Source organism: Solanum dulcamara, chromosome 1 (assembly GCF_947179165.1).
Source record: "Solanum dulcamara chromosome 1, daSolDulc1.2, whole genome shotgun sequence".
Lineage (NCBI taxonomy): Eukaryota > Viridiplantae > Streptophyta > Magnoliopsida > Solanales > Solanaceae > Solanum > Solanum dulcamara.
In genome coordinates, this window is record NC_077237.1 from 88,421,382 (window position 1) to 88,436,570 (window position 15,189).

Here is a 15,189-nt window from a genome sequence, read left to right on the forward strand (position 1 = left end):
ATAGAAAAATTCTAAATGCAAATTTCACCATATGAATCAAATCCCACATGAAAAGACAATAATAGTATGTATCTCTAATAATTTAAACTTTTAGATGAAGACAGATATTATCAGAACAGATAAAAATTCTAAATGCAAATCTCACCATATGAATCGAGTCCCACATGAAAAGACAATAAAAGTATGTCATCTTTGATAGTTTAAGCTTTTAGATGAACATGTGCCGCAACCTCAATGTTTTTGATGAACTCATAGGAATAATATCCACCCTTAACAACTAATGAATTACAAGGTACAACCACTAGACAAGCAGGAAACTAAGAGAAAACAAAAAGGGAAAAGAAGTCGTTAATAAGAAAAAGGAAACATTGCAAATTACAGAGTATTCGAAATTTCAGCTACTCTTTTATAGTTCCTAACAATTGTCTGCCTTTCCACATCTAAATGTCAAAATCGGGTTTGTGTAGTTCGCTCAGATTGGGCAAGGTGGAACCTCAAGGGTGATACCAGCTTGGATTTGGCCCCAGCCGATGAGACGCCAATGCTTCTCAATTCTCCGGCTAAGAGCGATTTTCTCACCTTTGCTGGTACACACAGGTGATGTCAATTGCAGTTTTGCAAAGACATTCTTAACAGCGACAACACGAGCCCCAGTTGACATAGATCCTATGTTTAACATGAGAATCTCTCCCTTGGCTAACTTTGAGACTTTACCCTGCTTTTCCGAATCCTTTGTTCTCACTCCCAGAAGACGGCGGAGCAAGAAGAAATTTACCTGCATTACAAAGTGATGTGATTTGGAAGAAGAAGAATAGTGATATTCATTTTGTTCTAAAAGTGTCGGAAAGTGATGTCTAAGTGATCTACCTCAAGTTCGACAAACACTTCAGGAAGTGACCCAACCTCTCCAAGAACCTGTCCCACCAGTCGATCAGCACGAGTCAATGTTGGATCCATTGTTGTTCCAACTCCAATTAGGCCTCCAGGCACAGCAAATTGTAGCTCATTTTGTTCAGCAAACAATGACACTATTCTTGAATATATTGGGGTACACTTAATGTTGCCACTCTCATCCTTGACAGTAATACCAGGACGAACCTCGATGAGTTGATTTACCTTAAGGACACCCTGCAGAAAACCATTTACTTGCTCATTTGACTTGGTCCATTTTCCAATCAGATTTTCATTCACTATGTGACGGTTAGCATAAGCATCAGGTATAACGAAAGGACGTCTGTCGCATTAGAAATTTGTGCCCTTGGTCAATCAAGGAAATCATGAAGGAAAAGAAGGTATGAGTTGTAGCATTTGTTTGCTTTACAGAATATAAGAACATACCTTCAGTATACTGCCACCAGCGACACCGCCTCTGATATCATCAATTTCAAAACCAGGTTTATTAACATCAAATGATCGGATGACTATCATGTTTGGTGGTGAAATGAAATTCCTCTCAGGAATGGGAATTTTCTTCACAATATATTCAGCAACAACATCGATGTTGTACTTCAATTGCGCCGAGATTGGTACAACTGGGGCACCATCAGCAACAGTTCCCTGAACAAGGTATTGAAATAAGGTTACAGCCTTAAGATCAAGCACAGACACAGTAAAGAGGTAAACCAATTACACTAACCTGAATAAATCTCTGAATTGCCTCATGCTGGTTAATGGCAACATTTTCCTGAACTAGATCAACCTTATTTTGGAGAATTATTATGTGTTGGAGCCGCATTATTTCCACAGCAGCTAAATGTTCAGAAGTCTGAGGTTGGGGACAGCTCTCATTAGCAGCAATTAGAAGTAATGCTCCATCCATAATTGCAGCTCCATTAAGCATTGTAGCCATGAGAATATCATGACCCTGCAGTAAATTTTACAATACAAAAGCATTCTATATCAGGAAATTAAATGTCTTACTGACAGCGAAAAATCAGACAATGAACCTAGGTGCTTCGCAAAAGACTAGATGTAGGGGGAAGTGTTTACAGATTGACACATTGCAAAAGAATAATGCAGAGACCAGCAATGAACAAGAGTGGATAACGTATGTGCTATCTTCTTGAGTTTTAACAAAGGTAAAGGATCAAAAAGAATCCTACAGATTAGACCAATAGACAAAAGTTTCTATAAATGACAGGATGGCATGTCAGACCATCAGTTTGCCGAGATCATTTTGACTACTGTCGATATGTGACCATATGTGCTCAACTTTGTTATGATAACTTTAAAAGTATTCTTCCCCCTTGCGGTCTAAAAAGGGGTATAATATCAGGTGTTTGTAGCATATGTCGTAAGGGTTCCAAACCTGTTAAAAGGGAGCTGTAATGCAGCCAATAACAGTTCTAAAACAAAGAGCTCTGTCCCATTATAGACTCTAGAAAGGGGCAATCTGGGTTTTGGCGCCTATGCTGTATTGTGTAAGGGTTCTGTACCTTCCAAAAGTGAGCTGCAATGCAGACAATGGAAGTTTACAAGACAAAAAAGTTCCACTTAGCATTGAAAAGTATCTAACAATTCAAAAACCATACGAAAAGAATCCATCTACATAAATGAATGAGGTTAAAAGAATCTCGCCACATAAAGTAACCTACTGCATGCTCACGGGCTTAAATATCCAAAACCTGAGATCATAAAAACAACATCTACAGATTCTCACAGCAGCAACAGATGCAGATATGAGATTCACCAACTGTGAAGATGCCTGATGAATGGAGATGGAATACTATGGTTCCATTGTACAAGAACAAGGGTGATATCCAAAATTGTAATAATTACAGGGGTATCAAACTACTAAGCCACACTATGAAGATTTGGGAGAGAGTGGTGGAGATGAGGGTGAGGAGAGGAGTATCAATCTCAGAAAACCAGTTCGGATTCATGTCGGAGCAGTCGACTACTGAAGCAATCCATCTTATACGGAGACTGGTGGAGAAATTCAGAGAAAGAAAAAGGGATCTCCATATGGTCTTCATTGACCTTGAAAAGGCTTATGACAGTTCCGAGGGATGTTCTCTGAAGGTGTCGCTCGATGGTGTATATTAGGGCGATAAATGACATGTAAGTTGGAGCCCAGAATCGGGTTAGGGCGATGGGAGGTGACTCAGAGCACTTTCCTGTTGAGGTGGGAATACATCAGGGATCCGTGTTGAGCCCTTTTCTTTTTGCCTTGGTGATGGATGAGCTGACACGGTCTATTCAGGAGCAAGTTTCATGGTGTATGCTATTTGCGGACGACATAGTTTTGATTGATGAGACTCGGGACGGAGTTAATGATAAGTTGGAGGTTTGGAAACAAACGCTGGAGTCCAAAGGATTCAGATTGAACAGGAACAAAACAGAATACTTGGAGTGCAAATTTAGTGTTGCGATGGATGAAGAGGGCAGGGAAATAAGGCTTGCCACCCAACCTATCCCCAAGACAGAAAGCTTTAAATATCTTAGATCCATCATCCAGAGTAGTGGGGACATCAATGATGATGTCACGCACCACATTGGGGCAGCATGGTTGAAATGGAGGCTAACCTCTAGAGTCCTGCGTGATAAGAATGTACATCTAAACTTAAAGGTAAGTTCTACAGAATGGTGATTAGACCAGCATTGTTATATGGAGTGGAGTGCTAGCCAGTAAAGAACTCTCATGTTCAGAAGTTGCATGTTGCGGAGATGAGAATGCTGAGATGGATGTGTGGACACACTAGAAGTGATAAGATCAGGAATGAGGTTATTCGGGAGAAGGTGGGAGTGGCATCTGTGGTTGACAAGATGAGAGAAGCGAGACTGAGATGGTTTGGGCATGTGCACAGGAGGGGTGTCGACGCCTCAATTAGGAGGTGTGAGCGGTTGGATTTGGGGGTTATGCGGAGGGGTAGGGGTAGACCAAAAGAGTATTGGAAAGAGGTGATTAGACAAGATATGGTACTACTCCATATCACTGAGGACATGACCTTAGATAAAAAAGAATAGAGGTCGCAGATTAGGGTAGAAGGCTAGTAGGGATAGAATGGTGTCTTGTCGTGTGTCAATAGAATGATGTCTTGCCGTGTGTCAGCTTAAGGTGGTCATAGGTCTAGGCATGCCTTTATAGTTGTGTTGCTATGGCCTTTGATTATCACAGTACTTTGCTATAGTTATTGTTCTTGTCTTGTAAATTTTGCATTGCATTTTATTTTATTTTATTTTATCTATTTATTTAGTTATTTAATTTATTTTATTTTTTTCTTTATGCTATATAAATTGTTTTTCTCTCGTACTTGGAACTGGGACTTTTTGAGCCGAGGGTCTTTCGGAAACAGCTTCTCTTCCTCCATGAGGTAGTGGTAAGGTCTTCTTACATCCTACCCTCCCCAGACCCCATTTGTGGGATTTCACTGGGTATGTTGTTGTGTTGTTCTTTAGATAGAGACCAACATAACTGAACTTGCTTCTTCCTAGAGAAGGCATGATGCTTCTGAAGACGGCAAAAACAGGAGGCAGAAACTTTTTCCTTTTTTTATATAACCGAGAAAACATCGAGGACCAGTATGCATAGTTTACAACTCGGTGGATAATAGGCCAACCCCTCTACCCTTCTCCAATTAGATACTAGTGATGTGTGCCTAGCCCACACGTCGTGCAATGCGCTCTTACCAATAGACTAGAGTCCTAGGGGAAACTAGGAGCCAAAAACTAAAGGGGAAACTGGGAGCCAAAAACTAAGGAAAACAAAAATTCCTAGTCTTTTATCAAATCCAAGACAGCTAATTGGAACCACGAGTAGCATGAACATTAAAGATGTTAACAGAACATAGAGAACTTTATCAAAAGAAAAAGAAGAGAAATGATCCATTCAAAGATTATCTTGATACCTTCATGTTGATGTATTTCCTGAATTATGACAGCTTAAGATTTTCATTAGAGTATCCATATTTGCACGAGATCAGACAACAAAGAATTATAATCTTTCTGTCGCGTCCCAATACTCAAGTAAAATGGCAGTAACATATACTGTAAATGGTAGGTGAGAAGCTTACGGGGCAATCTACGAAAGATACATGTCTCAGCAATTTCATCCTACAGGTCTCAAAACCAGGGACATCACACATGGGACTGTCTTCTTTTCCACTTCCATATGCCCTGAAAAGGTTATTGTTACAGCATAAAAGTGACCCACATGAGCAAAGAACACTTCCATTCAAATTCAAGTACTTACTTGTAGCACATGGGTCTAGGGCAGCGGTCTTCTTCACATTTATATATCTTAGCATTAGCATATCCAAGCTTAATTGTGATGTTTCTTTCTAGCTCATTTTTAAAACGAACAGTCTGCATAAATAAGGCAAGGCAGATAATTAGTTTCCTTCTAGAGGACAATAGAATCTGAGGTTGCCCCAATCAGCATGTGCTTAGCTTTTAAAATTTTTGTAGCATGAGTTCAACATGACAAATGCAGTATGATCAAAGTAGGTAGACATAACCAGACAAACTATCTTGGTGGTCAACTTATCAAGGCAATCAATTCATAATGAGCTAAAAACACATGCAAATCATTAATGATCTCAAAGGCTGATAACTCCAGCTAACTTTCCCATAATAATGAGGTTACATCTCACGCCATAATATATGCTGCGCAGAACTCTTCGGCACCATAGAGTAACTATATTCCATCATAACTCAAAAAAAGAGGAAAAACCTTGAAATACTTAGTCATTTCTTATAACCAACCTCAAAATACTTTTAGTAAGAATGTGCAAACACACAAATAGTAGTAAACTGGGCCTAGACATTTAATACATGCTCAAATGGTTTATCCATGAATTCAAAAGTAATATAAGGCATGTATTTACAGTTACAATGATCAATGTATTGGTATTATTTTTTATAAGAAAAGATCATGTATTATTTGTTTTATAACTAAAAAGAAACAGATAAAAATGAAGACATACATAAGTGAAGGTTCAGATTCCAAAACAAAGGCGTACCTGCACTCCAGATATAGCTTTTACAACTGTTGACTTTCCATGAGCCACATGGCCAATGGTACCTGGATAATGAACCTAAATTCAGTCTGATGCCAGTAATGTATAAAAGAGTTTCTCAAAGAATACCAAGAAACCAAATTGCAGTGCATATATAAAATAATAGAAATACATGTTCACTAGTGATCAGTTTACCAATATTAATCGTAGCCTGACGAGAAATAACCTCTGGTGAAAGTGGATGCAGCTTTGTTACATCCAACTTACTCAGGTCCTGCTCCATCAATCCTTTCCGAGACATTTTTTAGCTGCTCTTTGATACTTCTTCAGATGTCGATAATTTTTTTAAAGTCTGAAACTGGAAAGAAATCAAGAAATCATGCTCAAAACAGTGACTTTAGACAGACAGTTGAGCAATGTCTCACGGCATAGGTATTTACAGACAGTAGTTCAATCACTAAACTTTTTTAACTTATTTTTTATCAAGTAAACAATTTCATTAATCACAAGGCCATAATCGGCCTTATCAAGAAGTATACCAAAAAGTAAGAACCTACAAAAAGATATATTTCTCTACAAAAGATACTGAATCCTCTATGCAGCCCGGAACTACATGGGTACACCAAAAATAAATAAGGGATCGGAGATTACTCCTCAACTGCCCAAAACTCAATTCTACCCCTTAGAAAGCCCTCCTGTTTCTCGCTAAAAGTTTAATTTAGATTGAACTATTAGACACCTCGTTATTATTTTGTCCTTTTCTCTTGAGATCTTATTTTTGCTTAAAGAATTGCTTCTTTATTTATTATTAAAGGTGGAATAGAAAAGATGCTCGTAAGTACAATTTGCAAAGTCTAACTAAAACATTTCAAAGTAAGACGGAACAGAAAGTATTTGAAGTTACAATAATGTGCACTTATTTTGTTTCGAAATACAATGTAACTATAATAACCTTCTCCTCCTCTTCCGCGAAGTCTAACTAAAACATTTCAAAAGAAGCATTAAAGGATGAAAGTAGAAGAAGGAGGAGGAGCACCTCCTCCCCTCCTCTTAAGTATGGATGATGATGCATCCTTTTGTGCTTCTTCCTCCTCCTCCTCCCCCTCTTCCCCAATTACTAGTCCATTGTTTGTTCGTGTAAGGATAAGTACGAGATTAAGAGACCTCTAACTTCAGAGAACCGTAATTTGCCTCATAAGATAAATTATTTAGTAAGAACTTCAGAGAACCCGTGATTTTCCTTATAAGGTAAACTATTTAGTATGAGAATGAAATGGGCCCGAATAAAATGGAACGAATACATAGGATTCATATAGCCAATAAACAAAATTCCATTATATCAACAAATAAAATACTTCATTCATCTCTATTTATGTGACATAGTTGAAATTTGAGGTCAACCAAGTTTTTCTTTGACCCCATTTCTTTATATTTAAATTTTATTTCAAAAAAACTTAAAGCTTCTATGTCCAAAGTCATGATCAAAGTTTAAAGGTTCGAATCTCGGAATTCCAACTATGCCACATATATTGGGACACATGTAGTACTATAACTAAAACACAATAGGATCTAAGGCCTAATCAATTGATAAACCATCCACTAGAGCTTCTTCACTTTCCAAATATCCTTACACAATCTCATAGATGCTTCAATTACTTACCAAATTGCAAGCCAAAAACAAAGAGACTCACAAATAATATTTCTACATATTAGTCCTAAAACCCTAATTCCTAAAACTGAAATCACCAGATATGTTAGCTCCGACAGAGTCAAACTTATCACGATTCATAACATAAATAAGAAAAAACTAAATGTAGATTAAAAAAATATATCAGATAGAATTTAACAAATTCACAACTAAAAAAATCATAAAACATTGAAGATTTTATACTATGAGCGAAATATGAGAAAGAGGTATAGATGTAAATCGTAATGGAGGTGGTCTCCGGCGGCGGAGGGGAAGATGACTCACCGGAGGGGAGTGAAACGGCGGCGTCGCAGCTGCACTCGAGAGAGAAAGTAAAACGAGAAATATGAGTGATTTTGGCTTAGTGGAGTAGAAGATGATATATTTACGTTCGAGACCCACAATTATATTTAACTATATAAAGACCCCTCAGTTTTTGTTTTTGTTGTTTTAACACCTTTGGCTTAGCACTAGGGGTAGGATTGTACAGGGCAAACCGATAAACCGCACCAAATCGAACCAAACCGGAAAAAAACCCGACTAGTGATTTGGTTTGACTTGGTTTGGTGTTTGGAAAAAAAACCCGATCATTATAGGGTTGGTTTGATTTTAACTAAAAAAAATCAAACTGAACCCAAACCGATCCGATTATAGATATACTACTTTTAAATTATGTTATACATAAAAATATTTATTAAAATGTAATTTATAAATTTTTCATATTTTTTTTTTCTTTCTTACATTTAGATTTGGACTTGAGAAGCACATCTAAATAATATACAAATAAAGTTCATCTTATAAAGTTATATTATAAAGTTAAAACTTCAAATAGTGTTCTGCCTTCATCTTATATGTTGATATTTTATACTAGAACTCTTTTTAAGAAGCACTGCTTTGTTCTTTTTATTAGATATTATGAAAAACCCGAGAAACCCGAAAAAACTCGAAAAACCCAAAAAAACCCCGAAAAACTCGAAAAATCCGAGAAAAATTGATATTGAAAAACCCGAATTTTATTGGTTTGGTTTGGTTTATAGATTTAATAATCCGACACAAATGGTTTGGTTTGGTTTGTAAAAAATCTAAACCAATCCGGTCCATGTACACCCCTAATAGGGGTGAAACAAAAAAAATTGAAAAATCAAATCGAACCGAAAACCAAACTAAATCGATTACAAATATCGACAAGTATTTTGAGTTGGTTTGGTTCGATCTTCAATTCAAAATTTGACAGTTGGTTTTATATTAGAAAGAAGGGTCAAATCAAATCGACTATATATATATATATATATATATATATATATACACATTATTGGTACTCATATAATAGATTTTTAACACATATAAAAAATCTGAGATTAAGTTTTATGAATTCAGACGAATGAACTAGTTATCTATTACGCTATATCCTCTTTTGTCAACTATATAAATTCTATCTAACTATGTGCATTTAATTAAGCCCATCTCAAGTACTTTCAATCCCAAGTCTCCAACACCACTTGTCGACTAAACTAATTATCACCGATCATATTTCTCTATTCAAACACCATTTGAAAAGAAAAAAAAGTAGCAAAAAGAGGAAATGCTAATAGTATTTTTATAGATTCGCATCACATAAAACTCATTAAAGAACAAGTGTTTTCTAATTAATATTTTTCATTTTTATAACTTGAATTCAAGACCTCAAATCAAATATTAATAAATCTTATTCATCGCACCATACCGCCCTAATCCATATATCACTATTTACTAATATAAGCTCGAAAATTTTCAAATATTTTATTTTCTAGCTATAGAAAAGAAGGTATAGAAGATATTACTAGAATATTAGAAATTTGGAGGCAAAATAATTACACTTGGAATAGCTTAAATTGCTAAAATGCAAAGTGAAGAAAGCCACTAGTCTTCAAAATTCATGCAAATCCCTCCACTTTTTTTTCTTCTTATGACCTCAAATTCTAAATTAGATCTCACCCCAAAAAAATAAAAATATAGAACAAGAAAAAAAATTAACATAATTTTTTCTAATTTTCATCATGAGATCTGATGATAATCATGAGGTGATTCATAAAAATTACATTAAAAAACACAGCATGATGAAGAGATTTTCATTTAGAAATTCAATTCAATATGTGCTTGAAAAACAAAGATTTGTGTGTCTTTTAATTGGAATTGCTATGTCCATTGCCATTTTCTCAGTGTTTTCTATTTCTTCTCCAATATTAAATTCCGATTTCGAGACAATTAATATTCAAGATACGTTCATATCAAGTAATCCGATTCCTCGAAGAATTGCGTACGAGTTGGTTGATGAAACCGATCATGTTAATGCAGGTATTTTTAGTGTGATTTTACATTGCATTTTGAAATTGTGAATTTAGAATTTAATTTGTTTAAGTTTTAGCAAATTATATATATACTTGTCATCGGAATAGAAATGTGTTGACGTAGGTTCACCTCCTTCAATGTCGTAAGATTTAGCACGATAATAAGGGAAAATGAATTGGCGTTGCGTCTATTCTAATTAATTTTTAGCCTTTTCCTATCTCATTTGAAAATTAATGAGTTCAATTGAACTTATATTCTATCTGACTCTACTAGTAGGAACAAATATATGAGATTCAAGAGAATTTCTAGTTTAAAGAGTCTTTAGAAGGACAAGTTCTCAAGTAATATTAAAATAAAATCAACTCAAATAACATGGAAATGTACACATGCATATAAGAAAAATGTAAATTGTCGATCTTTAAATATTTTAATTTGGAATTAAAACGTAGTTGATTGACCAATATATAAGAAACAATACTCGTCGAAAATCGATATTTTCGACATATTTTTCGTCCAAAATTTCAAATTTTGGATGACATTTCGATTGAAATACCCTAAAGAAATTGTGTACATTCTGACAAGACTTGAATATACAATGTCGTTTAATAGATGTAGTCGTCTTTTATAACAATATTTCACTATAATAGTCAGAGTTTTCTTTGAAATTGATTTTTTAAGTTACATTAATAATCAAAAAATATTCTGATAAACAACGTTGTTACAAAAAGATCTAACTGATATTTGTTGTTGTTGTAGGTGGAAAGGTTCCATTGGGATTGAAGGGGAAGAGTAAGAGAATATTAGTGACAGGAGGAGCAGGATTTGTTGGGAGCCATTTGGTGGATAGATTAATGGCAAGAGGAGATAGTGTTATTGTTGTTGATAATTTTTTTACAGGTAATAAAGAGAATTTGTTGCACCATTTCAAGAACCCAAGATTTGAACTCATTCGACACGACGTCGTTGAGCCAATTTTGTTAGAAGTTGATCAGATTTATCATCTAGCTTGCCCTGCTTCTCCTGTTCATTACAAGTTTAATCCAATCAAAACCATCATATCCTTAATTTCACATTCTTTAAATCAAGTACATAATATCATTGCACTACTATCCTCTTGACAATAGCTGTGAACTACATAAATATATATATAGTTCAAGTCGAAAATAGTAATGATACACAATGATTTTTCATGTGATCATGTTTGTTTTTTGGAGTTTTTTCTTTTCCCTTGACTTTAAAATGGAAAGATATCACAAAACAAATGTGATGGGAACAATGAACATGTTGGGATTAGCAAAAAGAGTGGGAGCTAGATTTCTTATTACTAGCACAAGTGAAGTTTATGGTGATCCATTGCAACATCCTCAGGCTGAGACTTATTGGGGCAATGTTAATCCCATTGGTAAGTCAATTCATTTTACTCGTTAACTTTGATTGTGAAGGTACATCGTCACTCTAAATAATTTTATATTTATCGATATCATATTTTAACATGTGATGGTAGATTCGTTGTTATTTGTATCATATACGAACCCTCAAACGACCTAGGACCCTTCCACTCTTCTACAAGCTGATACAATTATGAAAATTTATATGTAATTACCTAATAAGCAATGACGGAGCCACATATGGCAAATGGGGTTTACTGAAAATTTGTACTATGTAAAGTAGCTTTAATCAAAATCATGTATTTATCTTCAGAATTTCGTTGAAGATATACAAAATACTAATTTAGAACACAATAACTTAAAAGACTACTAGATTTTTGAACCCATTAGTTACAAATCACTGTTCCACCTTTGACTATTTATATATGTGATTTTTTTGTGTGTGTATGTCAATTGTTAGTTGAATCCCCTAGACACAAAAGAACATTGTTTCTTGATCCCCTTGATGAAATTTCTCCCTCGATCCATTACTAATACGTAACCTGATTATGTACATAATTTTTATATTGCCAGTGCATAGAACTTAAACTCGACTTTTTTTTTTGAGAAAACTTGTGAGCAGGTGTCAGGAGTTGTTATGATGAAGGAAAACGTACAGCTGAAACATTGACCATGGACTACCATAGAGGACTTAACATTGAGGTTCATTTTCTACTTGAAAATCTAATTTTAACACAAAAAAATTGAGAAATGTGAACATATTGACCTCTTGAAGAAATCGAACACGTTGAGTTGACTTATTTTACGATAGAGTTTTGTTACCTAACAAAGGCAAATACGAGACGATTTGCTAAGAAAAACTTTTTTTTTGGTAGGTTAGGATTGCTAGGATTTTCAACACATATGGACCACGTATGTGTATAGATGATGGTCGTGTTGTTAGCAATTTTGTTGCACAGGTTTGTGTTAAATTGATAAAATTATTTAAAAATTGATTAAATATATACTTTTTAAATTATATTTGAATATTATAAATTTATAGGCTTTAAGAAAGGAGCCAATGACAGTTTATGGAGATGGAAAACAAACCAGGAGCTTCCAATTTGTCTCTGATTTGGTAAATTTTTATTTCCACTTCACTTATTTAAAAATAGAGTATTTATATGTCGAGACAGGTCTATTGGAAATTGCTGTTATAAATAAATAACTAAGAAATCTTTAATTTTATTTATTAGATTTTTTTGTGTGTGTGATTGTTGTAATTAATTAATAGGTTGAAGGTTTGATGAGGTTGATGGAAGGAGATCATGTAGGTCCTTTCAATCTTGGGAATCCTGGTGAATTCACCATGCTTGAACTAGCTAAGGTATGCATGTCTTTTTTTCATCTGATATTCGATATATGTTATGTGATTCGATCAATTCGAATTTATGTCGAGAAGTCTTAATATGAAGCTAAGCTCTTCCTATTAAAGACGATTCTATACAGAGGATATATCTTGAGTTATAGTTGAAGATTTAAAAGTAAACATAAAAAGGGTACTAAGGAGTTATTGAATCCTTTAGCATGTATATATGATCATCAAACCAAAGGATGTATGATTAAGCGGTAAATGTTCCTCCATTAAAACGAGGTTTAAAGTTTGAGTTTTGAGAATCAAAGTTATCTTAGATAAGGAACGCTAAAACTTTCATTATGAGCTTTATATATCGCAAATTCAAACTAGTCAAACTAATTATAGACAGTAGTGAAGCAATATATGATGAAAGGGGTCAATTAAATTGTCGTACGGCATATATAGGTAAAAGATCTATATATACAACTTGTTGAATACAATTTATATAAAGGACACTTTTACTATAGTGTTACATTTTTTATTCCCGTCTCTTATTAGAATTTTTGGCTCAGCTACTATCGGTAAGTTTTGAATTCCCCGAACACCGACGGAATGCAAAACAAAAAGTTCAAGGAATAGGCATCCCATGTAGGACTTAGTATTCTTATTTTATATAAAATTCACTGATTCGACTAATTCTAATAATGTATCACTCATTTAAGAGAGATCAAAAAAACTACATACAAAGTATTTCATCATTTCTTAAACTCAAGACGATCCTCAGATCAGAGATGAAGTTGAGAGTCAACTGTGAATGGTGCTAGAGGAGAGTATGTTAAGACGCGTCCAAGCCAAACTATTACTTTCTCCAGTCGATGGTACTATTGAATATCCTTGTACGAGTCCACAATGACTACACGAGATGAACCTTGGTTTGGTGAATTGAAGTTGGCCACGTATGATTAATGCTGAATAAATCACATCCATATCACCATAACCCTCAATAATATTTGCAGGTGGTGCAAGAAACAATAGATCCAAATGCAAAAATAGAATTTAGGCCAAACACAGAAGATGATCCACACAAGAGAAAGCCAGACATTACAAAAGCAAAACAACTTCTAGGATGGGAGCCAGCAGTTTCCCTCCGGCAAGGACTTCCGATGATGGTTGACGACTTCCGGCAACGTATTTTCGGCGACGACAAGCAAGATTCCGGCAACCTATTAACCATATAATAGTTATATATAGAATTTTAAAAAAAAATCTCCATGAAAATGGTTAAATGGAGAAAATGAAAATGAATAATAAGAAGGGTAGGAGGTTGTTTAATTACAGTTTTTATTACTTATATTAAACTTCTTCCAAAATAAGATCCTTTATTGAAAGAGGATTAAATAGAATGCAAAGGTGTATTAAATTTTCTTTAATTTTACTTGGATATAATGAAAAGTTCGAAAAGATCGTAATCGAAATCTGATCTCGTGCCTTTGATAAAAGGAATGATTAATTTCACATATGATAAATAAACTTTACATATTATTATAATAACGTAGTAAAAATAATGTATTTTTATCGGATTAAAACAATTAAACTTTACATGTTATAATAATAAACTCACAAAATTATTTCTTGTCATATTTGAATAATTGAACAATTTATGAATCGCTTGAAAATTACAAGTATCTGAAAGGTCAAATTTTCGTGTCAAAAAATACAAATGACAGAAAATAGATAAACCTCATAAGAATTTTAACTATCCATATACAAAAAGACAATTAAGGATTGTTCAAATTTCCACTTAGGCTCACAAGTTTTACTTTTAATCAGAGGCGGATCCAGAATTTTGAATTTTTAGGTGTCACATTACTTTAAATAGTAATTTATGGCAAAAACTCTAGTGTAGAGTAAGATAATACTTAATATTTATTAGCAAATTTGCATACAAAATTTAAACTTATTCTGTTGGTTTAATTAAGATTTTTCTTATAAGAAGTCTAAAGTTCTAATCTCCTTATTCACAATTTTTTTTACAATAAATTTAAGTTTAACCAATGACACCACAAGACTCATTATTTCTAAAGGTGCCACATTTAATATTTATACTTTCTTTATAAATATATATACACACACATACATATATATATATATATATATATATATATATATATATATATATATGCATAGATTTTCAATCGAAACTAGCCCCTCCGAGCTATGTAAATTCGCCCCTTCTTATAACATAGTTAATAGTGAAAATGTTGAACCAACTCTTTTTCTTTTTTTTTTTGTGGTTTTTCACTTGGTATCTGATATTCATACTAGAGCCCCAATTCAAAATATGAACACCAAAGCAGACATATATAGCTCCACAAGTCCATGTAAAAGATTATAGTAGTCAGTGATAGTCATGTTCTAAAGGGAACAATCGATAGTTAAAGTGTATTTTGATAAATAGTTAGTGATAGTTCATTTAAGAAACTCGCATACGTG

At 34.1% G+C, this 15,189-nt stretch overlaps 2 protein-coding genes across 2 annotated transcripts; one reads left to right on the forward strand and one right to left on the reverse strand.

Annotated features, from left to right (window-relative positions):
* Window positions 1–174: 174 nt before the first annotated feature.
* Window positions 175–8,008, reverse strand: LOC129883726 (uncharacterized). The gene is made up of 9 exons (XM_055958338.1): window positions 7,930–8,008; window positions 6,153–6,315; window positions 5,961–6,022; window positions 5,192–5,304; window positions 5,013–5,115; window positions 1,637–1,864; window positions 1,339–1,557; window positions 868–1,128; window positions 175–775 (listed from the first exon to the last, which is right to left on the reverse strand). Exons 2-9 carry the CDS (start codon window positions 6,256–6,258, stop codon window positions 473–475), a joined length of 1,395 nt encoding a protein of 464 aa, XP_055814313.1. The 5' UTR covers window positions 6,259–6,315; window positions 7,930–8,008; the 3' UTR covers window positions 175–472.
* A 1,672-nt stretch (window positions 8,009–9,680) lies between these two features.
* Window positions 9,681–13,934, forward strand: LOC129883735 (UDP-glucuronic acid decarboxylase 4-like). Its single transcript, XM_055958343.1, has 8 exons — window positions 9,681–9,978; window positions 10,729–11,027; window positions 11,227–11,374; window positions 11,983–12,062; window positions 12,236–12,319; window positions 12,403–12,477; window positions 12,634–12,726; window positions 13,713–13,934. The coding sequence occupies exons 1-8, from the start codon at window positions 9,681–9,683 to the stop codon at window positions 13,932–13,934; spliced, it is 1,299 nt and encodes a 432-aa protein (XP_055814318.1).
* Window positions 13,935–15,189: the final 1,255 nt, after the last annotated feature.

Coding starts and splice junctions, on each gene's coding strand:
- LOC129883726 (XM_055958338.1), bottom strand. CDS start 6,258: ATGTCTCGGAAAGGATTGATGGAGCAGGACCTGAGTAAGTTGGATGTA. Junction 1,558..1,636: donor CAATTCAGAGATTTATTCAG/GTTAGTGTAATT, acceptor TACCTTGTTCAG/GGAACTGTTGCTGATGGTGC. Junction 776..867: donor AAGTGTTTGTCGAACTTGAG/GTAGATCACTTA, acceptor TTTGTAATGCAG/GTAAATTTCTTCTTGCTCCG.
- LOC129883735 (XM_055958343.1), top strand. CDS start 9,681: ATGAGATCTGATGATAATCATGAGGTGATTCATAAAAATTACATTAAA. Junction 9,979..10,728: donor AACCGATCATGTTAATGCAG/GTATTTTTAGTG, acceptor TTGTTGTTGTAG/GTGGAAAGGTTCCATTGGGA. Junction 11,028..11,226: donor TTAATCCAATCAAAACCATC/ATATCCTTAATT, acceptor GAAAGATATCAC/AAAACAAATGTGATGGGAAC.